We start from the raw sequence: 25,618 nt of genomic DNA, 5'->3' as shown, positions 1-25,618 counted from the left end.
AGTGTATCTGCAACCTGGCGCTATTTTGTAAGATCCTCTGACATATTCGTTCCTTTTCCATGGTTCACCACCAGGTAGCTGATCGTCTGCCTCTTCCTCTAGGTTGTGTACTGATATTGAGGACAGTTTTACACAGAGTAGCTATCATCTCTGCGCATAATGTATACCAGCGAAGACTACTTTCTCTGTTTATCTGTTACTGGCGCTATTTTGAAAGATCCTCTGACATATTCGTTACGTATTCTGTACACAACTACATAAAACATTCTACAATTTTGTTACAAAGAACAATGGCCGCCTACTTACAATAATTTAGCCAATTGGTATGCCTATTTGCCTAAGCGCATATATGAATAGCATCTCAATTATAGCTTTTATTGGATTGAGTTAAGGTGTATGCTGTGAATCATCAACTCATGAGATGTATCATCTAGCCTAGTTATCTGGCCAAGAGTTTTGAATCAATCACAGTGCATAGGAATTCTACGCGCCTAGATGTGTCATGTGCTATATGATATGCTATATAAATTAGTAAATTACCCTTTGATGACTCATCGTTTTCCTCGCGTTGTCCAGCTATTTTTTTTTTGCCACAGCTCATGGGAGTCTGGATTCCGCTTGGCAAATAATCCCTAGAATTGGCGTAGGGGTTTTTACGGAAACGAATACCATCTGATCTTTCAACCCAGAGGAGAAACTAGGCCTTAGTAGGTCAGAACCGGTATTGAAATATCTGTTAATATCGTTCCAAAACCGTTATATTTTTTCGATCATTAGAAACCGGTTACTTGATAGAACGCGAACTAAAATATTACGTTCTCTCTTCTAACCGGTTAGAAGAGTGAAAATTTAATGGTTCACAAGGAAACTAGGCCTTATTGAGATTTGTCCGGTTTCCTCACGATGTTTTTCTTCACTGAAAAGCGACTGGTAAATATCAAATGATATTTCATACATAAGACTTAAATTGACCGGGATATAAACCGTGATTACCTTTTATATTGTTTTTATACAAAACACAATTTCACAAAAGACACAGACAATTTTCCTCTGGAAAAACCTGGTGTGTACAAAATTGAGTGCAGCTGTGGCAGTTCGTACATTGGGCAGACCATGCGCACTATTGCCTGTAGAATCAAATAACACATCGCTGCTGTCAAGAACAATGACGTTCGCAAGTCAGCTATTGCTCAGCATCTCCTTGAGTCGGGTACAAATCACTGGATCGAGTTGCATAGTCCGAAGTTCATTTCGACAGAACGCCACTATATACCAAGATTGGTAATAGAAGCCATTGAAATTCATAAATACAGAAATTTCAATCGTGAAGATGGGTTTTTAAATTGTCAAATGTGTGGAATCCTGTGATTTGTTTGTGTAAAAACTATACACACTACTACTATACACTAAGAGTGTGGTGTGCTTAGATAGACTAACAAGTGTGGACGCGACCAGTGGTAAGGTTGAAAGCGAACGCAGCCGACGCGCACGAATGAGGGTAGACCGAGCGCGGTCTACACAACTTTGACACCCACCCGCTATCGCCAGTTACCCTTGAATGAGATCGTCGCGTCGAAATATCGGGAGAAACGTAGAGATATAGATGTTGATCGGGAGCTCCATAAAAACAGTATAAAAGGTAATCAAGGTTTATATCCCGGTCAATTTAAGTCTAGTGAAACTAACCGTGAATCATTCAAAACTGTTGTTCATGCATACATAAGTTCCGAAAAACTTGCTCGTAATTTAATATTTACGATTCTATTCGATGAAGGAAAACATCGCGAGGAAACCGGACTAATCCCAATAAGCAGGAGTCAGAAACCGTTTTATTTTTCAAACCGGTTAATTTCTTCATTCACCCGGGAAAAAAAGCCGGGACATCGCAAGAAAGACGACGAATGATCTATGGCCGATATTGTACCCCCGGACCTTGTATATAGGTACTTGGGTCTAACACCCGGTTTTCTTTCAGGCCATAACAGAGTCGCTACAAACCTCGCTGCGTCTCAACCACAGTCAGCTGATCAACCAGGAGTTGACCATACGGCCGGAGGCGAACATAGAGCAGAACGTACCGGACGGACTCGACTTGTACAAGGTTATATTTGAGGTCAGTATATATAATATATAATAATAATTCAGCCTATATACGTCCCACTGCTGGGCACAGGCCTCCTCTCATGTGCGGAAGGGCTCGGGCTATAGTCCCCACGCTAGCCCAATGCGGATTGGGGACTTCACATACACCTTTGAATTTCTTCGCAGATGTATGCAGGTTTCCTCACGATGTTTTCCTTCACCAAAAAGCTAGTGGTAAATATCAAATGATATTTCATACATAAGTTCCGAAAAACTCATTGGTACGAGCCAGGATTTGAACCCGCTCCAGATTGAAAGTCGGACGTCATATCCACTCGGCCACCACCGCTATATATATATATATATATATTTTTTTTTTACCTATATATCCCTTTCGGCCGCGTATGTAACCGAGTTTTATAACCAGATACAAAATAAGAAAATTTACTCTTTCCTCATAACCAGTTACAAACTCAAACATTCTCGGCCGCTTTTGTACCTATGTTTTGTAACCGCTGTGAGGTTACAAAAGAAGAAAGTTTTCTTTTCTCGTTAATAGTTACAAACTATAGTACATTGTAGGAGAGGCCGGAAAACCGCTCAGAGATGGACGAGTGAGTTTGTGGAGGCCCACAAATAAATACGAGTCCATCTTTAGCGTTTCTGGCCGAGGCATTACATAGTGCTTTTCACGCCTACTACGAGGAAATAAGAAAACATTTGCATAACTATAAGTACTTTAATAGACATTAATATTTATATTAGCATGAGACAATTGTTGAAAGAGAGCGATGTATTTTTGCCAGGAACATTTATATTTTCGTCACTAAAAGAACTCATTTTTATAGCGTAGACACGTGTTTCTAGTATTTTTTACACTAGACAATTTACACTATCCAATTCAGTATTTTCCGATCCCGCCTTTTTTACTTTTTTAACAGATGCAAAAGTAAAAACATTAAAATAAATATTTAAGGTGGCTCCAATACAACAAACGTGATTTTTTGCTCGTTTTTAAAGATAATAGTACGGAACCACTAGGCTGGTTTTTTTAAAATAATATAACTATTGTGGTCTAAATTCTCCTTGACTTTCATTGAATAAACCAATCTAATATACAGGAAAAATAAGGAGTTTTTTTACATAATCATTGTGAAAAATGTAATTTTTTTGCGATAAACTACTTGTTTGGAGTAAAGTTGGTGCATGCTATAGTCAATAAATCCTGGATATGTTCATCAGTAATTTATTATTAATGAAGTTCATCTTCGAAACCAATGTCGCGGGTTCAAACCCCGGCTCGTACTAATGAGTTTTTCGGAACTTATGTACGATATACCATTTGATATTTACCAGTCGGTTTTCGGTGAAGGAAAACATCGTGAGGGAAACAGGACTAATCCCAATAATGCCTAGTTGTATCTGGGTTGGAAGGTCAGATGGCAGTCGCTTTCGTAAAAAGTAGTGTCTACGTCAATTCTAGGGATTAGTTGCCAAGCTGACCCCAGGATCCCATGAGCCGTGGCAAAAATGGCGGGACAGCAGGAGGAAGATGATGATGAAGTTCATCTTCGAAAATGCTCCTTCACAAATATATGTTGATTGTTGACTCCATTGTCGAATTGACGACAGCAAAGATTGTTTTAAATTTACATTAAATTACGTACTCAGTAATACAAAGTTACTGTTTACTTAAGGTCCGCACAAGATAGGTAGGCGATCCAGATCGAGGTCCGCCATTTGATGACCCCCGGCAGTGGGGCGACACTCCTCCTTTCGGCTTTTTTCGTCTCTGTTCGGCTGAGCATTGCTCCGAGCAATTATTAGGGCTGGCACAACTTGACTTCCCTATGCGTGCACAACCACAAATAAAATAATGACTTGAATTTTGACAACCCTAAATAGCCGAAAGGTATAGTGCCATACATTAGAAAGGGACAGAATAATTCGTCCCTGAATCGCTGTCAGACTTCGGTTTTATAGGAAGTGTCACTTCTGTACGGTAGTACTATTATTTATTTTGTACCTCCGGTCTAAACTACTTATATTTCTGTTCATAGGTGGAGAGCGACACCGAACCAGAAATGGCTGAAGACGGGGTCGCCGTGCAGAATCACCCTCTACAAGAGCCGGTATGTATATGTATACAGTATTCAGATAGTATGACCGGAGGCAATCATTTATGGATTTACATGAAAAAAGTAACGCGAGTCACGATATTATTGCCACAATTGTCCGGTACTGAAATGAAAACTGAGCTATTTTCTTTCGGCAGGTTAATCCTCAACATATCTTGAACCATCTAGTTTAGTTCATATTTTTAAGCTTTGAACTTTACAGCATTTAACCAACCGGAGACGCCTTGTCTATAATTTTGTGTATAAATCAGTCTGCCGGTTTTTGTGGGGGATGGGCACGCCAAATGTATGGCTATGTAACGTACAAATAACAATGTCAGATAGACGTCAGTCCACGTATATGATTGTGGCCGAGAGTTTCGACAGAGGGGTAAGGTTATGCTAAGTTTTTTTACAAATTTGGTTATGTTTATTTTTACTCTACGATCAATACTTTAGGGCTACAGGGTGTTTAAGTTAACAAAGAGATCAAAAATAGACGATATAAGAAAACGTCGGTTTTTCGTAATTGTGTATCATATCATAACTCAATTTTTTAGTTTCGAATAAGCAAGCTTAGTCACCTACTGAGCAAACATAAAAAAAAAAACTAGCCAAGAGCACGTCGATCCATGCTCAGTGTAGGATTCCATAGTTATGCGTCTGTCAATATAGACTTTTTGCAAAACGGCTAGACCGATCAGGTTCAATAAAATTTTCCTTGACAGTCTTGTCTGTAAAGACAAGTGCGAGTTGGACTCCCCCACCGAGGGTTCCGTACTTTTTAGTATTTGTTGTTATAGCGGCAACAGAAATACATCATCTCTGAAAATGTCAACTGTCTAACTATCACGGTTCATGAGATATGGCCTAGTAACAGACAGACAAACGGACGGACAGCGGAGTCTAAGTAATAGCAAAGAGAATTTGAAATAGAGGACGGACAGCGGAGTTTAAGTAATAGCAAAGAGAATTTGAAATAGAGGACGGACGGCGGAGTCTAAGTGATAGCAAAGAGAATTTGAAATAGAGGTAGATTGTCAAAGAAAACTTTGTAGCCACAGTAAATTTACTGCATCTTTCGACATATTATTTAAACTTTTAGAACGCCATTTGACTTTGATCCTTATTCTTTCACTGATATGTGTTAAATTTGTTAAATATAAAAAAGGGGTACAGTCAAGTCTGAAAATATCGATACGAAAATAGTGCCAAAAATATGTATAAACGACCTTATTGCCCATATATTAAGGTAGTGTATAGATATTTTTGGCACTTTGTCCGTATCGATATTTTAAGACGTGACTGAGCGTACTATTGGCTCTGTGATATGTAGACGTCCCGTACCCCATTGCTCCGCCATTTTTAAAGAAATCATAAACAATCAAACCTGCTAGCAAAATCTCACGATAATCAGCCCTTCCCTTGTACAGTCACGTCTGAAAATATCAGTACGAAAAATGTGCCTAAAATATGTATATTCTACCTTAATGGGCAATAAAGTCGTGTATACATATTTTTGGCACTTTCGTATCGATATTTTTAGACGTGACCGTACCAAGCTCAAATCAAGAGTGTTGCCATTATACTACTGTCAAGGAATTTAATTCCCTGCCCATTTCGTTGAAATGTTAATGTTGTTAGACATTCGCAATGCATTAAGGTCGAAAATTTTACATGTCGTCAAAGCAACGTCGTGCTTTAGCTAGCTCATGGTGACAGTATGTTGAACGATATTGAACCTTAGCTGGTTGGGAAATTTAATTCCTCTGTACATTTCATTGAGGTATATTTATAGCAATAACGTAATTTTAAGTATTTTGTTTACACGTTCCATAAACAAGAGAATGCTCAAGTATATCCCAACCTTTAGGTTTCTAAAGCTGGGTCCATACTTGTATCATTTCGCCGTATCGTAGCTCCGACGCGTATGATGATCGTTAGTGTGATCATGTTGCTACGCGGTTATTCGATACCCCACACACTCTCGATCAGATACACGTTCCATGATCGGTAAGTATGGACGTGTTTTGACACTGTATCTTGATTCATGATACGCGTTTCGGATACGTGATATGCCGCAATCCATCTCGAGTCGGTTTTTCCTCGATCAACAAAGGAGATACGGACACGCTTTTGACAAGTTTGTACGTATACCGATCCAACTTGATCCAAGTACCGATCAGATCAGTGCAGTGCTGCCGTAGGAATAGTTTCTTGTGTTTATTATATTGTATTATGTTATATTACAACATGGATATCGTTTTTTAACCTCCTTGTTAATATAGTCGGTCTAACAAGTTTGTCAGTAGAAAAAAGGGGCAAAATTTTATATGGAATGATTAATTAATAACTCCTTTTTTAAGTATACCCCTTTTTCCTCTGACGGAAATGGCTTAACAGATTATAATGTAAAACAGGTGTGCCATTAATACATTTCGGTGAGCGATACCAGCAGGCGATATTTTTGAATAGCACGGAGATCGGGGGGCCCAGCCAAGATGTTCATTTTAAGAATAAACCTGAATATCAATTACCGTCTCGGGCAGCGGAACTGTTACTGAAATGGTTATCGTATGCGCTACGACAACGAAATGCTTTGTTTCTCTATAACTTACATATTACCGAGATAGAGAGACAGGATAGCGGTTTGTTGTTGTAGCGGAACAATTGGCATCTTGGCTAGACACCTTGTACCGACGAACGATCGCAGAAAAGAAAGGCAAAATGATACGGTGTTATGATACGAAAATCCTGGTAAGGGCATTTATTCGTGTGATGAGCATGGATATTTGTTCCTGAGTCATGGGTTTTTTCTATGTATTTAAGTATTTATAAATATTTATATATTATATATATCGTTGTCTAAGTACCCTCAACACAAGCCTTATTGAGCTTACTGTGGGATTTAGTCAATTTGTGTAATAATGTCCCATAATATTTTTTTTACTGATATGGTACGCCCAAAAGTGAGCGTCCATACTTAGGATAAGCGAGTTCGATTACATACGCTTGATCGTGATCGACAAAATGATACAAGTGTGGACCCAGCTTAAGACTTATAACTAACGCATCGAATTGAACACGACGTACACAATATAACCAAAGGTGGCGCTTAAAATTCACGCTTGGCGAAACAGAATAGGAACGTTCCGTATTAAGATGTATTTGTTTGTAACAGGGTGTATATTCCTCTGGTAGTTAATTGTTATACGCTCTTTTGGAGCTGCGCGGGTATTTATTTAGTTCTTAAGTACAGCGACAGAACGTAGGTGTTAGATTGTTCTATGATGGTATATTTCAGATAATAGGAAAGTTTATTTATATACGCGGCGGATCCGTTTGCGTTTAGGACGTGAGCCTGTTTGTTATGTTTCCTATTGTTTGAAAATGAAATAGTTTATTGCCACAAAAAATAGGAATAATGTAGAAGACTTTTGTGGCTATAATAGCTCGTGAAAATCGTGTTGTTTTTTGAATTGCTATAGTTATACATTGTGGTCTCCAGATAGACATACTAAAAGTCCTCGAGGGCGGGGGTTATGCTGAGGGTATGAGGGGTAGGGGATGAAGGTACCTTTTATCAGATTTATTTGTTTTTGCAAAAAGTCTATTTTGACGGACGGGTAATTACGCAACCCTACACTGAGCATGGCCCGATATTCTCTTGGCCGGTTTTTAGGGTTCTGTAGCCAAATGGCAAAGAAAGGAACCCTTATGGATTCGTCATGTCCGTCTGTCTGTCCGTTTATGTCACAGCCACTTTTTTTCCGAAACTATAAGAACTATACTGTTCAAACTTGGTAAGTAGATGTATTCTATGAACCGCATTAAGATTTTCACACAAAAACGTGTGGGGTATGTATGGATAGGTCTTCAAAAATGATATTGAGGTTTCTAATATAATTTTTTACTAAACTGAATAGTTTGCGCGAGAGACACTTCCAAAGTGGTAAAATGTGTGTAACCCCCCCCCCCCCCCCCCCCCCCCCCCCGTAACTTCTAAAATAACAGAAAGATAAAACTAAAAAAAATATATGATATACATTACCATGCAAACTTCCACCGAAAATTGGTTTGAACGAGATCTAGTAAGTAGTTTTTTTTAATACGTCATAAATGGTACGGAACCCTACATGGGCGAGTCCGACTCGTACTTGGCCGCTTTTTTTTATATATCACCCGAGGCAGAGGCAGGCCAAAAACGAGATGGCGAGGCGACCTGGTCTCAATTTTTGGCGACTGGCGGGAGCATGCACAAAGCCGTGACGAGTGGCGGAAGACAGGGAAGGCCTTTGCCCAGCAGTGGGACATGAAGGCTATTAAAAAAAAAGAAATAGTTTGTTCGTATCCTCTTGCCGTCCACAATGTAATTCTGATTTGTCTTTAAAGATTTGAAATGTGTAATATGGAATGAACGGCCTATTTATGAGCGTCTGGCCGGCTAGATGGTAGGTACTTTTTTTTTTTTAGGACATTAGTACACAATTTGACTAAGCCCCACAGTAAGCTCAATAAGGCTTGTGTTGAGGGTACTTAGACAATGATATATATAATATATAAATATTTATATATACTTAAATACATAGAAAACACCCATGACTCAGGAACAAATATCCATGCTCATCACACGAATAAATGCCTTTACCAGGATTTGAACCCGGGACCATCAGCTTCGTAGGCAGGGTCACTACCCACTAGGCCAAACCGGTCGAGTATGGGGTATACACTTTAGGTATACCCCATTTCATTTACCATGGCGGGATTCCACTTGAAATTGCACCGCACAAAGAGAACCATAATGTTGATCTATTGTTTAACAATTTCTTTACGAGCTCTGCTCTTCAAAGCCAGCGTGTGGTCAAATAATAACACAAAAGGATCAAGAGTGGACAGTTACATGTAAGGCAAAAGTTTGCCGGGTATATTTGTTGTCAATACTCGTTGTTTACCCCTAATGACCGTCTCTAGTGGGATCCCGTCATGGTAAATGTAATGGGGTATACATATGCGTTACGGAACTAGGCGGTTTTGAAATTCGTAACTCCGCGATAGTCGCGACAACATTTTGCTCTAATTGTTTCTACACGTTGCCGTGAACTATTAATAATAGATATGGCAGTACCGTTGATACGTGGACCGGCGTTATTCGAAGTCGTGGCGTTATTGTATTGTGTTGTGTTGTTCAAGTATAAGTGATAGCCAGTTATAGGTGTAGGCGCACATAGTGTGTCGAAAAAAGTGTTTTACTCAAGTGTTATTTAAGTATTAGTTAGGTATAGGTATTGAGATCCAGGTAAAGCTTAACAATATAAGTGATACCTATAAGCTGGTGGCAATTTCCGTATGTGACAATGAATGCGATTTCGAATTCAGAGTGCGCGCACTGAAAAGTGCTTGGGTGGCATTCCGCGCTTCCGATAATTTCAGCCATGTCGGAGCCCCAAGCCAGGGGCCCATTTCTCGAACGGTTTTAGACTAATTATTAGCCCACGAACTGTCAAGTCGTATGGGTTACCATGGCAACACACTAATAATATTAGACTAATACCGTTCGGGAAATGGGTCCCAGCTGTCGGACCGATATTTGTTTGTGTGCGTGCGTATGTGTAGGCATTATCTGTGTTAGAGTGTAGGATCCTACATCCGCTATCGGATCGGAGAATGTGAAAACGCTTTTTGCGAGCGTGAGCTCAGGGGGCCTACAGCAAAATGCGAAATTCGCAAATTGCGGGGATCTTTCTCTTTTCCTGTCACTAAGACGTAATTAGAGTGACAGAGAAAAATACTCGTAATTGACGTACTTCGATTTTCGCGGTTACACACATAGTGAACCAAAGTGCTAGTTTTTATTTACTACTTTATTTTACTACGAAATAATTGCATTATGAGTTTAAGTAATTGCCAGGACTAGTTAACCGTGCCGTTAACCGATTATTCTGATTGGTGCGATATAATTTTATTGCCTATAAAATCATTTATGACTGGTTGCTTTAAGGATTTTTTAGTTAGTTGCGAATATAGTTCAATGGCATAGTTTTAGGAACACAACTGCCTAGAAATTTAAAATCTCCCTTTAAATTTTTTATACCGCCATCTGGTGTATAATAAAAAGCAATAAGACACCTCCTAAAACCCGCCATACAAATATCGATCTATATTGTATGAAATGGAATTGATTTTGTTTTGTATGGAGATTTAACGAAACAAAAGCAAGTCTGTTCCGATATGGAGTATTACTGCAATGTTCTGCCGCCAGAGTGCAGCACTAGCACATATCGTAAAGCATAGAGTACCTTATACATACTGTGCCTTAAACTGTTTTTCGACAAATTTTCACATAATTTGCTAATAAAATAACACATTGCTAATAAAATATGACATTGATGCATCAAGGCGGTTTGTGTACTAGGGGCCTACCGGGAAACGTGAAAATCGAAATTTAGTTATCGAATAAAAAAATAGGTTTTTAATGATATTAGGAGTCTATATTTCTATTATATGTAGGTGTAATGTGTAACGTTGAAACCACTGAGCTTAATTTGATCGATTCGTCTTTGTAAGGTAACGTAGGCTATATTTTTAACCGACTTCCACAAAAAAGAAGGTCTATCCAAAAAATAGTTATTGATTGTTCTAAACATTTGACTTATTTTGTTTAGTTTTTATCAAGAGGCACGAAATGCGAAGAAATTTTATTCACATCGGGCCTACCAAAAAATATGGATATCGAAATCGGATTCAAACGCATGGCTCCCGCTGTGAATACTGCGAATTCTCGTAATCTCTTTCACGATATCAGAAACACAACTCTTCATACCTATTTATGTACAGAGTAAATAAAGGTATCGGCAGGGAAGTCAATCAACAAGTAAAGCGCAAAAATTTCAGTCCATGACTTTGCTCAAGTGTAAATGTTTTAAAGGCGGCTTACACAAAATTGTTGGGATTTTCAGGTCATTCGAAAGCCGGAGCATAGATTAAGTTTGCCAGCCGTTAGTGACTGTTTAGTTATCTCGTATTCACCGCGTTTTCTTCGGCATGTCATAATCATAACCCGACCCGTTGTTTTGATTTCGAATCAACGCGAACCTCGTCGTAACCTCATAACTGACTTATTGTATACCTTATTGCAAATACGTAAGATCTCCCAATGTCCAGCTAAGTTTATAGTCCATTAAACTTCGTTACCAGAGGCCACCGTTTGAGCCAATTACGATCCTACGTATTGTGACGTGTACATTGCTTGTTCCATTAAGCGAATAAAATGACTCAGTTAAGGAGCCCGCTTTGTATGCGTCGGACCGCCGTTTGGAAGGTGTCAGTGCAAATTGTCACACATTCTTTATGCAAATACTTAAAAATGAATCTTGTAGCGGATTTATTAAGGTCGAAATTAGAAGTACCATTGGAAATTAGACTGGATGGACTTCAGTCGAGTTTGTGATTTCTTTAATATTTAGCTGTGATAAGTGATGGTGCGTTTAGGGTTGAGGGTGTGAGGGATTTTCAAAGATGGCGGTTGTGGCTCGGAGCGGGAAGGTAGGTAAATTCATGGTAACTTTTGTTCGAAAATTTTGTACGATATATTTTCATTGCACGGAGTAATTTTTACCCAAGATTGGGAGCGTTATGAAGTATGCATACTGCATAGGTATGTTTGTATATATTTTTCCACGGCTGAAACGGCTAGACAATTTATTAGATAGTCGAGATTCAGTTACATTCTTAGTTACGATCTAAGAAAGTGACACATGTTTTAAGCTGTATTTATGTAATCAGATTTTTATTTCTGTATTTTTTTAACATTCTTACTTCTGCCTTAATCGACTAAAAGAGGCCAAGTGCGATTCGAGCTCGCCCATGAAGGGTTCCGTACCATTTATGACGTATTAACCTTTTGACCACCAAAGACGTCGTATGACGCGCGCGGCTACAGCCCAATATCAACCTTTATGCGTACCGACAAGGTTCACGATTACGCGCCGCGTATGATAGGCGTGGCGTTCAAAAGGTTAAAAAAAAACTACTTACTAGATCTCGTTCAAACCAAATTTCGGTGGAAGTTTGCATGGTAATGCACATCATACATTTTTTTTTAGTTATATCATTCTTTTATTTTAGAAGTTACAGGGGTAACTTATACAACACATTTTACCACTTTGGAAGTGTCTCTCGCGCAAACTATTCAGTTTAGAAAAAAAATATATTAGAAACCTCAATATCATTTTTGAAGACCTATCCATAGATACCCCACACGTATGGGTTTGATGAAAAATAATTTTTTGAGTTTCAGTTCTAAGTATGGGGGACCCCCCAAATTTTTTTTTTGTGTGAAAATCTTAATGCGGTTCACAGAATACATCTACTTACCAAGTTTCAACAGTATAGTTCTTATAGTTTCGGAAAAAAGTGGCTGTGACATAAACGGACAGACAGACTGACATGACGAATCCATAAGGGTTCCGTTTTTTGCCATTTGGCTACGGTACCCTAAAAAGGGCACATGTAACGTACGTCATTGTTTGTCCTGATTGTTACTGCACCCTTCAACGACAAAGTTACAACTATATCGTTATCGGTCACTGCAAACGCTATAACGTCAACATATTCGGAAGCCACACACCCGCTACTAACTTTACCCATATATGGCCTGATCGAATTTGTCAGGATTGTACCCTCGCAGAAATGAAGAAACAGAAAATAAGTCATTGTAGAACTCTAATACGTTGTAATAGGATCCACTATAGGTCAGTTCACTGTATTATCCATATTATTGAAGAATGTCGTAAGGGCGTTCGAATTTCAAACGCACATATGTCAATTTATTACCGCAAATTTTATTACAAATGCGTCAGTGTTGAGGATAACCGCCAATCGTTCAGGTCTTGTTACCAAAAGGGCTTAAGTGGCGAATTCCTGGCTATTCATTTTATTGAAATTACTGCCTTGTTACTAAGACGCTAAAGTTTAAATTTGTCAAACTCGATCACTGCAAGGACTAAATAACATGTGCCATTTGTGAAAATCAAACGCAATGAATCACAGAAGGACCATTATTATTAAATATTCTATTTTCATTGCCATAGCGCCAAGTCGTGTGTTAACTGTGATATTATTAACGATTAAGTTAAGTGATTAGTTTGATTTTGTCTGTAAAATGCAGATTTGCGTGACGGCCATGACGCATGGGAGGTATTCGCAAATTTTAGATAAGGTGCGTGTAATTCTTGGTTCTTATTCATTTGTAAACATTGGTGGAAACTTAACTGGTTGGAATGTTTATGTCGTTGTCAGTACATCAGTACGAATCAAACCATCCATTGATAGAGGAGAGAGGAAATAAATTGTTTCGGAGAAAACTTATGTTTTATGATTTTGGAAGTTTGTGTTCTTCCTGAAGCTTGCTAAACCTTGTGTAACAAAGTTAATATAAGTTGAATATGTTACAAATTAATGGTAGGAAACCAGAATCTTCTACAAATTAACCAGATTTGACGGGAAACTGTTCTAATTGCTATAAGGTAATGCGCTAATTTTCGATGATTTTGCCGAAACAGTTGACTTTAGCTGAACGTGGATGTACAATCAGTGACTCTTACGATATAGTCCTCTGTCTTTGGCCATCGTTTAAGCTGCATTGAACGCGACACCCTTGTATACTCTTTTTTTACTAGTAATGCCAGATTGTTAGTTAGTATGTTGCCACATTTTCGGTAAACGTGTACGAGTATATCGCCTGTATATAGTAAAATCACCGAGAACTTAGAGTAGCGGAAAACGTCAAAATCAGAGGTCTTGAGTTCGAATTTTTGAACTTGTTTACGAGTGCTTCTGGGCATTTTCCGCAAATCGACAACCATGGTGCCTATTTTGCGCGAAACGAGGTAGCGCTACTCTAACCACCCCAGCTCCTCTACGAAGCCTAGCAATATTTTCAGGTTGCTAACTGCCTCCCTTAGTGTGCACGGAGTCCCTAGCTATTTGCTCCTGTATACTTCTTCCCGTTTGCAGTGTAGGAGAATGTGTTTTGTTGTTACCTCTTCTTCTATGCACGCTCTGCACATGGAGCTGTCTGTTTTACTCATATTGTGTAGGTGTTTGTGTTGCGAGAGGTAATGGCGATAGCCATGAAAGCTGAAGAGGCCAGTTCGTATCCGACCTCTGTTATTATGTATGACATCTACGCCTACACCCACATCTAAAGTAATCTTACTGACGAACGCAAACTCAAAGCTTTCCTTCTTGCCTTCGTGGGTGACAGTAGGTAGGTAAACTTGCGAGATGATTCAAAAATCTACATATATGTGCCATATTTAAACAAAAGGGTACAACGTTAATAAGACGCTAACTATTATTTCATATTGAAGCTTCAATTTGTAATCAACCTTATCGACAACCGGCAATGGCATCTTTTATTTACAATAATTACAGTTTGTGCAACAAACAATTTAAAATGGCGTTTTCATATACACTATTTATCCAAACATTAAAGGTATTTTAGTTTCATTATTTGATACAATGCGCAATAATATTTGAAATATATAATATATGACGTATTGATTAGAGACGACGACTAGACGAATTAATCCCAACAAGGCCTAGTTTACCCTCTGGGTTGGAAGGTCAGATGGCAGTCGCGTTCGTAAAAACTAGTGCCTATGCCAAATCTTGGGATGAGTTGTCAAGCGGACCCCAGGCTCCCATGAGCCGTGGCAAAATGCCGGGACAACGCGAGGAAGACGAAGATTGATTTGAGACCTAGTTCTTCGTTTTGTTTGTACTCGTAGTTAGGGTTTAGCTCACCTCGGAATATGCTCGTATTTAATGGAACTAGAATGCAACTATACACAAATATAGAATGGAACATGACGTGACATATAGAACGAAACTAGCCCGTTATGCGCATTTTTTATTGCATTTCTATCAATCATAAGGTGTTTTGGGGTAATTGCGGTGAACTAGTAGATAATTAAACATAGGCCTAGGAACATTTATTGGCATGGATTATCGTTACCACGTTAAGTGGATTTTTTTTCGCAATACTATGCTGCCGTGCTAATTCAAAAGGACGCATCTCCACAAAATCAATTTTTACTTTTTACCATTTTTCAATAGATCAGGTATGAATATGAATTCATCTCTTGTGTATTACAAAAACAAATTTTTGTAAGCAATATTATTCAATCAAGAAAATTTAACACATGTCCAATATCATGGCATATCCTAAGCCAGTTAGACCTATGTGTCCGTTGCTAAGCAAAAACTCATCTCCCTTTTACTAGTGAGTTAAGGACGCATATATCTGACATGCGTCTTTATAGATTAGTGAACGCGACGTTTTAACTCGGAAGGTAGATGGATAAAACGGTACTTCATTCTATCTACGTAATATACCGTAATTATAATTTGTACGATAATGTCGTAAAGTACATGATATTTTGAAATTAATTTGTGGTAAATAGATATGGGTGATTGGAGTGTTTTAGTACGTTAAATTTCAAGTTTATGGGATAATGAAAATGTAAGTACTTATAACTGTGTTTACATACCTTACTAGGTACTTAGAGCGCGTAGAAGAAGCGCGCTGCAGAAGTTAATAAAATAATTTTCCTACTCCTCTACTGTTATCTGTCATTTATGCATTCATTAACACGAATATAAGAACATACATAAAAGGTTTCAAGAAAAGTCTATATTGTCTATTCCTCATAAAAGCTCTTGTGCTTTTAATCGCTATAACGTTACTGCGATGAATGGCTACCACCCTAACAAAACCAAAACGAATACAGTTAAACTAAGTGCTTTGCTGTCAACTTACAAAATATTCATTTGGTTGCATAGTAAAAATAATTACTTCATAAGTCAGAAACACGCATGTGACACCCGTAATAGAGCAACACCCATAGACTACGAAGACCGCTTGGCGTTGCTATTTTTGAATAATTTACTTAACCTGTAAAAAGCTTTTTTGTTTTTTTCTAGAACTAAAATTTAATCTTCAAGTATTATTTCAGTCTTAATAAATAATATTTCCTGCAATCTATAATTCCCAAAGCTAAATGGCCGTAATTTGGACAAGCGTCCGATTTTTGTAGCAGTTTACTTCAAAATGTTAGGTGAAAAGGACGCATGTCGATTTTTGAGTAATTTAAGCAATAAAAAAATATTGGTAGCATTCCTTGCCTATTAAAACGTTTTTTCATTTATGTTTAAAAAATTCAGAAATCAATTAAGAACGTACGGTGGGTAAAAATCTAAATTCGCTGATTTCTCAAAACCCACGCTGAGGACATGCGTCCTTTTGAATTAGCACGGCAGTATGTAGCTGCGTTTGTCAACAGTGGGACCAATAGGAATTTGAACATTTATAAATATATTTGAAAAAAAAAATGTAGATCTACGTTTTTTTTATATAATAATAAACATAATAAACATTATAGGACTTTATTACACAAATTGACTAAGTTCCACAGTAAGCTCAATAAGGCTTGTGTTGAGGGTACTTAGACAACGATATATATAATATATAAATATGTATAAATACTTAAATACATAGAAAACACCCATGACTCAGGAACAAATATCCATGCTCATCACACGAATACATGCCCTTACCGGGATTTGAACCCGGGACCATCAGCTTCGTAGGCAGGGTCACTACCCACTAGGCCAGACCGGTCGTCGTATGTATGTATTGTTGTGAACATAGCGCGTATTGGTAATTTTTTTTATTCGTACGGCCTATGTGATGAAAAACGGTCACCGTACCTTACGACAACTGCAAACACAAGGGTGACACACGGCCCTTTCAAAACCCTTTTCTATTTTAAAGTGCCATAATGTAATCTCTTGAGTAAAACTACAGCTGGAGCGTGTTTGGAAGAGCATTTCTCAAAAACCCTCACACTGCGTGACACTTTACGTTACACGGTGCTATGATAATTAATATTTGGTTAACATATCTTCTATTATCGCAGGAGTCCTGCCGGCTGGTCGGCGGCTCGAAGTTCTACCAAGTAATGGATGGCGCGGCCTCCGGAGACGGCTGCACGCCCTCCCCGACAGAGAAACACGACCATATGAAGCCTACTGACAGCGAGGACGAAGGTACGTTACTTAGTTGACTTACGATTCGTAAACCTTATTACAACGAGATATGACCTACGCACGCCGACAAAGACAGGCAAAGGATTGTTGATCATACTTGCTCGTAATAGGTGTTTTTCTACGTAAGCGATGCAGTTCCTAAATCCTAAATTTCGTCCTAGGGCTGTATGAAATTGACAGAAGTTTATTTATTTCCCTTTTCTTCCTCACAAGTATGATGAAAAACATTGTTTGCCACGGGCTGTACAGGAATTACGAATTCGTGTTAATGAAGCCCTCGCCTTTGGCTTCGGGCTTCAATTCACACTCGTGGCACTCAGGCGGCTTACGAACGCAGACCGCGACGTGCCGCGGCATGCCGCGTAGGATGAGGCCTGTGTACACCGGTACGGAATGGCTGAGGATTTTACCACCGATCAGCGCACACTAGCCGCTTATACAATGTGTCTCTACCCTCTGGACGTAGATGAATAGGACGTGTCGATTAGGGTGTTTCTAACCTATGTCCAAAGACTCATTCCAAAAGACACAGTATCAATAGATAAATTAATGATTTACGATTGAATACTTCCGAACAGCCTGTATTACGTACGTATGTACGGTAATTAAAGAGTATATCATGTCACTAGTGTCACTTTAATCTTAGTCATTTATTCAATATTGCATTGTCATGTACATTCCATATAGCCAGTTCATGACACCCTGTAAGGGCACACAATAGTACAGTTCTATTCTATTAATGCTAGTCTACATATTATAATTAAGGTATAAAATTAACGGTGGATATATATCAGGATACCGCTGTACATGCTAACAGAGCTCCATTATCAGGGCCCGTACATTTCATGCCTAAGACGTAAAAATGACGTAATTTCACATACAGGCAGTTTTTTATAACACTACAAATTGATAGCTAATTGACGCGTAAAAGTTAAACTGTTAAAAATCGAAAATATGTATAATTTAATAAACTAACAATCTATTATTTTTCACCTCAGCAGCTCGAACAAGCCTACTTAATTCCGATTCAATTATAGAATCTTTCGCTTACTCGGAACTCAAAATCAATACTCTCAAGAAAAACTAACTTTCCTCTCTTGTCGCAGAAATAACTATTGTTGCGTGTCATTAAGATAAAAGTTAGTTAGACGAGAGTATATCAGTTAACTAAAGAGGTTGAAAAATGATTTATTATTGCGAAAAGACTAATTGGAATCATACTCTATGTACCGTGACTTCATTTTTCCGTCAACGGCATGAAATGTACAGCGCTGACAGAGTGGGTAAACCTAATTACTTAAATAATTCTCTACATGACTCACGATTAGCCATAATTTCACTCAAAAAACGCACGCACTTTTATTACAATACGAACAATCTTTGTATATCTTAACATTCAAGTTGACCGAGCACAATGGGGTTATTTATAACTAACGTTACTCGATATTCCTGCTTTCTAGGTACATGAAGAAGTTTTCCTTTCTACGTTGTTAAGTTAAATACTTTTGTGTCTAAAAATACTTTCAAGTCGTAGGTACTAAGGAGGAAGCTCTATTATGAGTTTATTTCTGCGATGCCGGTAAAATTTCTATTTTTATAAGCTTATAGACGGTGTTTTTAGGGTTTCGTAGTCACCAAGAAACCCTTATAGTTTCGGCATGTCCATCTGTCCACGATTTGCTCCGTGATCGTTAGTGCTAGAACGTTGCAATTTGGCATGAATACAATAAAGTAAAAACTACAAACAAAAAAAGCGGCCAAGTGCGAGTCTGACTCACCCATGAAGGGTTCCGTACCATTTATGACGTATTAAAAAAAAACTACTTACTATATCTTGTTCAAACCAATTTTCGGTGGAAGTTTGCATGGTATTGTACATCATATTTTTTTTATAGTTTTATCATATTTTAAAAGTTACAGGGGACACACACACACACACACACACATTTTACCACTTTGGAATTGTCTCGCGCAAACTATTCAGTTTAGAAAAAATGATATTAGAAACCTCAATATCATTTTTGAAGACCTATCCATAGATACTGAGTCATTCCATTTTTTCATGACCATTAATTTATTGTCAGGAAAAAGTGGTAAATGCCTTATTTTCATAGAAATCGGCAGGCAATCAAAGGACGCCCGAGTTACTGTAAATACAATTATTAATCATTTCGGTCTGGCAATTCGTTAATTGCGTTTTGATCATCTGTCATCGTGACCGTTACTTCCTAATTCTATATCAATGCGAGAGTGACGCGTAACACGATAAATGATAAACAGCCAACGTCACGTACGCACAAACATTTTAGAGCTTGCTTGAGCAATAGTACTTAAATTTTTTTTTTTGATTACTCTGATAGTTAAATATCTAGCCGGACTTACCTTTGAAACTAGTTTACAAAAAGTTCAAATTCTAACCAAACTCTTTAGTTTCAGACGTGGACCAAGAATGCACCGTGTTCAGCGGTGTCAGCTACCTAGGAGCCCAGAACATCACCGATCCCAAATCAGAAACGGACATACAGAGGATCATGAAGGAACTCAGTTCCATGCCTGAGAGCAGAGACGGCATTGCGGTGTCTATTTCTATACCTGTCTGCTCGCAAGGGCTTGTTGTGTGAGTATCTTCTGTTTTCCTCACAGATGTATTTTTTTACTTGCGTGTGTCTGGATGGAAGTATGGACGGTATCGCCGTGTCTATATCGAAATCATTGAACCCACAGGGATTTGTTGCATAGGTAGAAATTAGTGGTACGCTACGCGTAGAAGTCTCATTGTTTAATAAATCTAAAATTAGGCCTATCACGTTATCTATCAGATCTGTTTCAATGCAGCTTTTATATCTGTTTGGACCTACCATCTACCTACGCTAGTACAGTAGTAACCAAGTATTCCATCAACAGGCTATACCAAGCGGACACGAACAGCGTCATGACGCGCTACTCCGTCAACCGCATCCTATTCTATGCGCGCGGCACGGCCGGCTCGCCCGTCGCCTCCTGCTTCGCGTTCACGTGGTCCCACGGCGAGACGAGGGAGTCGGCTGTATATCGCTGTCACGTGTTCCGCTGCCACATAGCCGAGGCGGTCAGCCAGGTGTCAAGTAAGTACAGCGTCATGCCGTACTCCATCAACCGTATACTGTTGTATGCGCGCATGTCGCCTCTTGCTTCGCGTTCACGGCACCGGCGAGTAGCGGGAGTCGGCTGTATATCACTGTCACGTGTTCCGCTGCCACATAGCGGAGGCGGTCAGCCAGGTGTCATGTACAGCATCATGACGTACTCCGTCAACCGTATACTGTTGTATGCGCGCATGACGCCTGCTGATTCGCGTCCACGTGGTCCCACGGCGAGACGAGGCAGTTTGCTCTATATCGCTGTCACGTGTTCCGCTGCCACATAGCGGAAGCGGTCAGCCAGGTACCAAGTAAGTATAGCGTCATAACGTACTCCGTCAACTGTATACTGTTCTACGCGCGTATGACGCCTCCTGCTTTGCGTTCACGTGGTCCCACGGCGAGACGAGCGAGTCGACTGTATATCGCTGTCACGTGTTCCGCTGCCACATAGCGGAGGCGGTCAGCCAGGTGTTAAATAAGTACAGCGTCATGCCGTACTCCATCAACCGTATACTGTTGTATGCGCGCATGTCGCCTCTTGCTTCGCGTTCACGGCACCGGCGAGTAGCGGGAGTCGGCTGTATATCGCTGTCACGTGTTCCGCTGCCAAATAGCGGAGGCGGTCAGCCTGGTGTCAAGTAAGTGGGTCAAAATTGTTTTCGTTGTCTTGTTTTTTAAAAAAATGTGATGAAGTGGAGCTTTTTGTATGAGATGAAAATTAGTTTTTAATATCTCCTGTTAAATGTAATCTACAGCTAAAAAGACATGCAAAAACGCTTATCTTTTTAATTTATTCCATAAAACACAAATACAAGCGTAACAGAGTGGTCCAAAACAAGACTACAAAAATAAATTTGACCCAGGTACAGCGCCATGGCGCGTTACTCATTCAACAGTGCTTTAGTGCGTAAAGGAGGACCAATTAATGGGGGACCTAGGTGGTTCTAGCGAGATTGCGAGGGGGACGCGGGAAGCGTTACCAGTAAATTGCGTTTGACGATTTTTGGTTTTGGTTCATTTTAAACCGTCCACATTTGTAAACCCTTATTTTAGGTATTTTGAGAGAGATAAAAATAATGTGAGTATTTTATTTTTAAATATCTAGGCATGTGTGTTTATTTACTAATTACATTCTTCAGAACTCATTGCTCTCCGTCTACTTTACGATATTGGAGAAGCTAAAAGATCAATTTTCTTGTTCTATCAGTCTGTGCGTTTTCAATTGGAACATCTCTTAATCCATTCAGCGCTAATCACGTCACGTTGTCGTTTTGCCTCTACGAGGCATTTCCGCTACGTAACGGGAAATCCATGTAATCGGCTACGACGTAGCGCTACGACTGTAGCTCAGCGGTGAATGTGTTAAAAGAGTCATTTTACAGAAACTATTCACAAATATTTTTATGTTTTGTGCCGTCTTGTAAATGTATTTGCACTGCGTTCGGCTGTTTCAAATATTTTGGCTGATAAAATGTCGAAGTTTTCGAAAAAAAAAAATGTGGTTGGTCCCATAGTAAAGTTTGCTCAGTATGACATATATTCACCTGCCAAAATATAGCGAAGGGGTGAAATAACACCCTATATATCATAGGACGACATTAGACGTATTGATATTCCAATATAATGATTTCAGTTACATCGACATGCACCCCTCTCACGTTTCTGATAAACCAAGCATGACATGATGCGATTCCTCATGGCGGCATACATTAATAGATAAACATATATGCGAACCTGACCTAACGCAATGAATCTCATAAAAGTGACCTTGAGATACCACTTCATGCTAAATTCACTTTTATGTTCAAGTGTTTGAGTCGGCTTTGCCTTGACGCCAGTGATGTCTGGCCGATTTAAATTTTCCTCTGTTTAAAATCTTGTTTACATGACCGGTGTGTATTGATGAATTAAGTTAACGTTAAGCGTAGGGTCGCCACTGTTGGCAGACGTTTTTGTAATGATTTTTTTATTTATTACATACACACCATCGTTACAGGCTATCCTAATTCGACAGTATGGAATTTGACACACAAAAGAAAATAATTACATAGGTATATAGTAAATAGATTATTACAAACTACAGTAACACAATACATATAGCGTGGCCCTTGTGAATTCGCTCAAAGAACAAAGAAACAAATCTAATTCGATCGCTACTCGATTCAGTGTCCGAATTGCGCGCGTAACGGGAGCCTGGCGAAGGAGTTGCGTTCGAGCGCGCGGCCGCCGCCTCTCATACCGATCTGGTACGTTCAAACGCACCTCTCTGCCAGGACTCCAGGGTTGCACAACTTGCCTCGTACCAACTTAAATATATATAAAGCTAGCCCCAGTTCCCTTCTAACTTCTAGTTTATTATATCCTACCATTCCTAACGCGAACCTAATAGAACTAAATATATTCTTTATGGGTGGGTAAACTGGGTAATAAACATCAAGCGGAGTGATAGAAAAAATAACCTGGACTGTGGACTTGTGTCTTGGTTATTTTCCTTATGGGAAATAACCAAGGTGACAGATGCAATTGAACTGTCTGTAGAATGAAATGGAAATGGGCTGGTCATGTTGCGAGAATCAGAGATGATAGATGGAGCGAGAGAATATTACACTGGCACCCTCGCGAGGCGACACGACCAAGACGCCGCCCAAAACGAAGATGGGTAAATGATATTGTGAAGATAGCTGGAAATACATGGACTCGACAAGCTAAAGACAGAGATCATTGGAAGGGCTTGGAGGAGGAATTTATGTAATATTTTGTGAGAATAAAGGTTTATATTAGGTATTATAAACTGAGTAATTCCAGCCAATAGTAGCCAAGGTACCAAATTCTTTTAGGTAAGTATGTTGGAGTACTCGGCACTTACCATCCGGTGAGATTGTGGAAATGCTTACCTTTTTCCAATTAAAAACATAAATATCTGAACATTGATAACCACGCAGCGCTGGGCAGAACAGATTTTGTTAAGTATAGAACGTCCTTCTGCCTCAGCGTGCGTAGCTAAAACCAAAGAGAATTTGAAATAGAGGTGTATTGTCAAAGAAAACTTTGTAGCCACAAATTTACAGCCATCCTTCGACACATGATTAAAACTTTTAGAACGCGATTTGACTTCTTATTCTTGTACTGATATACGTGTTAAATTTGTTAAATATCAAAAAATAGCGTCATCTAATAGATCAAAGGCCAAAAGTATGACAGCATCGCTTCGATGGCGCCATAACCTATAGGTTGTGCCCGGTAAGATGGCGCCACTTTAAGGAAAGAATAAGAGTCAAATAACGTTCTAAAAAAATAATAATCATGTGTCGAAAGATGGCAGTAAAATTATGTGGCTACAAAGTTTTCTTTGACAATACACCTCTATTTCAAATTCTATTTGCGAAAACACATACTATACTTTACAAAATGTGTATCTGCCCTGCAGTGCGTGGAACTGTGTCGTCTGCGTCTCAGCATACGTTTAGCATAATGCGACCTGAACGCGCCGCTTGCTAACTGCTCACATGTATCTAATGAGTAGTCTTGGTTAAGGTGGTTCTCATTATGCAAATTTCATACAATTTTATTCGTCGTTATTCTCTTAATACGTTGATTTTCTGCACTTTAAACCTTGATATTTAAGTAGAACATATTCGTTTGTCTGCGCAAAATAAATAATAACTAGTTATTACAAAATATTATTGAAAAATCCATTAAAAAATTGAGAAGATTTTGGTTCAAGTTTGGTTGTTTGAGTGATCTTACACTATCCATGTAAACCAAGATGGCGAGTTTAAGCTTAATCATAGCCAACAAACCTTCGATACCTTTGAGTCCCCTGCTTTAAGACAAGTCAGATTTACAGACTCTTTAGAAGTCGAAGCTTGAGTCCTTTTTAACTTGTTAGAGACCCGAGCTTTTTGTTGACTTGATAACTTTTGATTTTCAGATACCTAACTCTCAAATTATTAAAAAATCTAAATGCAATTGTCTTCATGTAAAATTTATAGTACCTGGGCGACCGAGCGTTGCTCGGTTATAACTATTTATTGTAATATGGTGGTGTATAGGTGATAATCTTAACTACATTTTTTTACTAAATTAAACTTGTACTACTAGATTTCGATGTTTTACTCAGTTTAATGCGTGCTATTAACATATCTCCCGTGACAATTGGCTGGTTCCGTAGTTATTTGGAATGTCGTCGGCAGCGAGTAAAGGTAGATTCTTCCATTTCTTCTTGGAGCAGCACCCTGGCCGGCGTTCCGCAAGGCGGTGTGCTGTCTCCTCTATTATTTTCCATCTTCATCAACTCCATTACTACTAATATTTCTTCTTCTTACCACCTCTATGCCGACGACCTCCAAATTTACTCTCAATGCGTAATTAACGATCTACCTAAGAGTATCGCCTCCATAAATCGGGACTTGGAACACATTTCCAGTTGGAGCAAACGCTATGGGCTGAAAGTTAATCCGTGTAAGTCGCAAGCTATAATTTTAGGCAGCTCTCAACTCATTTCTCGGATTGACTTTCTTAACTTACCTTTCATAGTGTTTGATGGTGTCCCGGTTCCATTATCGAGCCAGGTAAAAAATCTTGGAGTTATATTTGATCGCACACTGTCTTGGGTACCACAGATAAGTGAGATCAGTAGGAAGATGTTTGCTTCTCCGGGGTCACTTCGCAGGCTTCGTAGCTTCTTGCCGCTCGCTACCAGAATTGCGCTTGCTCAATCTCTTCTTCTCCCTATATTGGATTATGCCGATATTTGCTTTCTTGATCTTACAGAGGACCAGCTAAATAAACTTGAGCGCCTTCAAAACGTCTGTATAAGATTCATATTTGGATTACGCAAATATGACCACGTCTCTGAATTTCGTACCCAGCTCAAGTGGCTCCCTATTCGTCATCGCCGTAACTCTCATATTCTTGTACTTCTTTATAACATTCTTTTCAACCCCTCCACCCCTCTATATCTTAAAAAGCGTTTCAACTATCTTTCCTCGGTCCGCTGTGCGGAGATGCATCTCCTTGCTCTACCACCTTCATCATCAAAATTTTATAGCAACTCTTTTTCTTTTCGTGCTGTTCGGTTGTGGAATGCTTTGCCATTAGACATTAGACGTGCTAAATCCCTTCCCGTTTTCAAAAATCTTTTGAAGACTCACTACCTTTCGCTGCCTTAACTTGCCTTTATTTATG

At 39.1% G+C, this 25,618-nt stretch overlaps 1 protein-coding gene across 4 annotated transcripts in view; it reads left to right on the top strand.

Moving 5' to 3' along the window:
• The window catches only part of LOC133524474 (rab GTPase-activating protein 1-like), a 98,780-nt gene that overhangs the window by 4,203 nt on the left and 68,959 nt on the right, over window positions 1-25,618 (top strand). For all 4 annotated transcript variants that reach the window (XM_061860522.1, XM_061860533.1, XM_061860514.1 and 1 more), the window contains 5 exons: window positions 1,976-2,113; window positions 4,143-4,214; window positions 17,180-17,309; window positions 19,740-19,926; window positions 20,214-20,413. In XM_061860522.1, coding sequence (XP_061716506.1) covers window positions 1,976-2,113; window positions 4,143-4,214; window positions 17,180-17,309; window positions 19,740-19,926; window positions 20,214-20,413 — 727 coding nt within the window. The remainder of the gene's footprint in view (window positions 1-1,975; window positions 2,114-4,142; window positions 4,215-17,179; window positions 17,310-19,739; window positions 19,927-20,213; window positions 20,414-25,618) is intronic.

Source organism: Cydia pomonella, chromosome 1, assembly GCF_033807575.1.
Source record: "Cydia pomonella isolate Wapato2018A chromosome 1, ilCydPomo1, whole genome shotgun sequence".
In the NCBI taxonomy this organism is placed as follows: Eukaryota; Metazoa; Arthropoda; class Insecta; order Lepidoptera; family Tortricidae; genus Cydia; species Cydia pomonella.
This window is presented reverse-complemented; position numbering and strand designations above follow the sequence as displayed.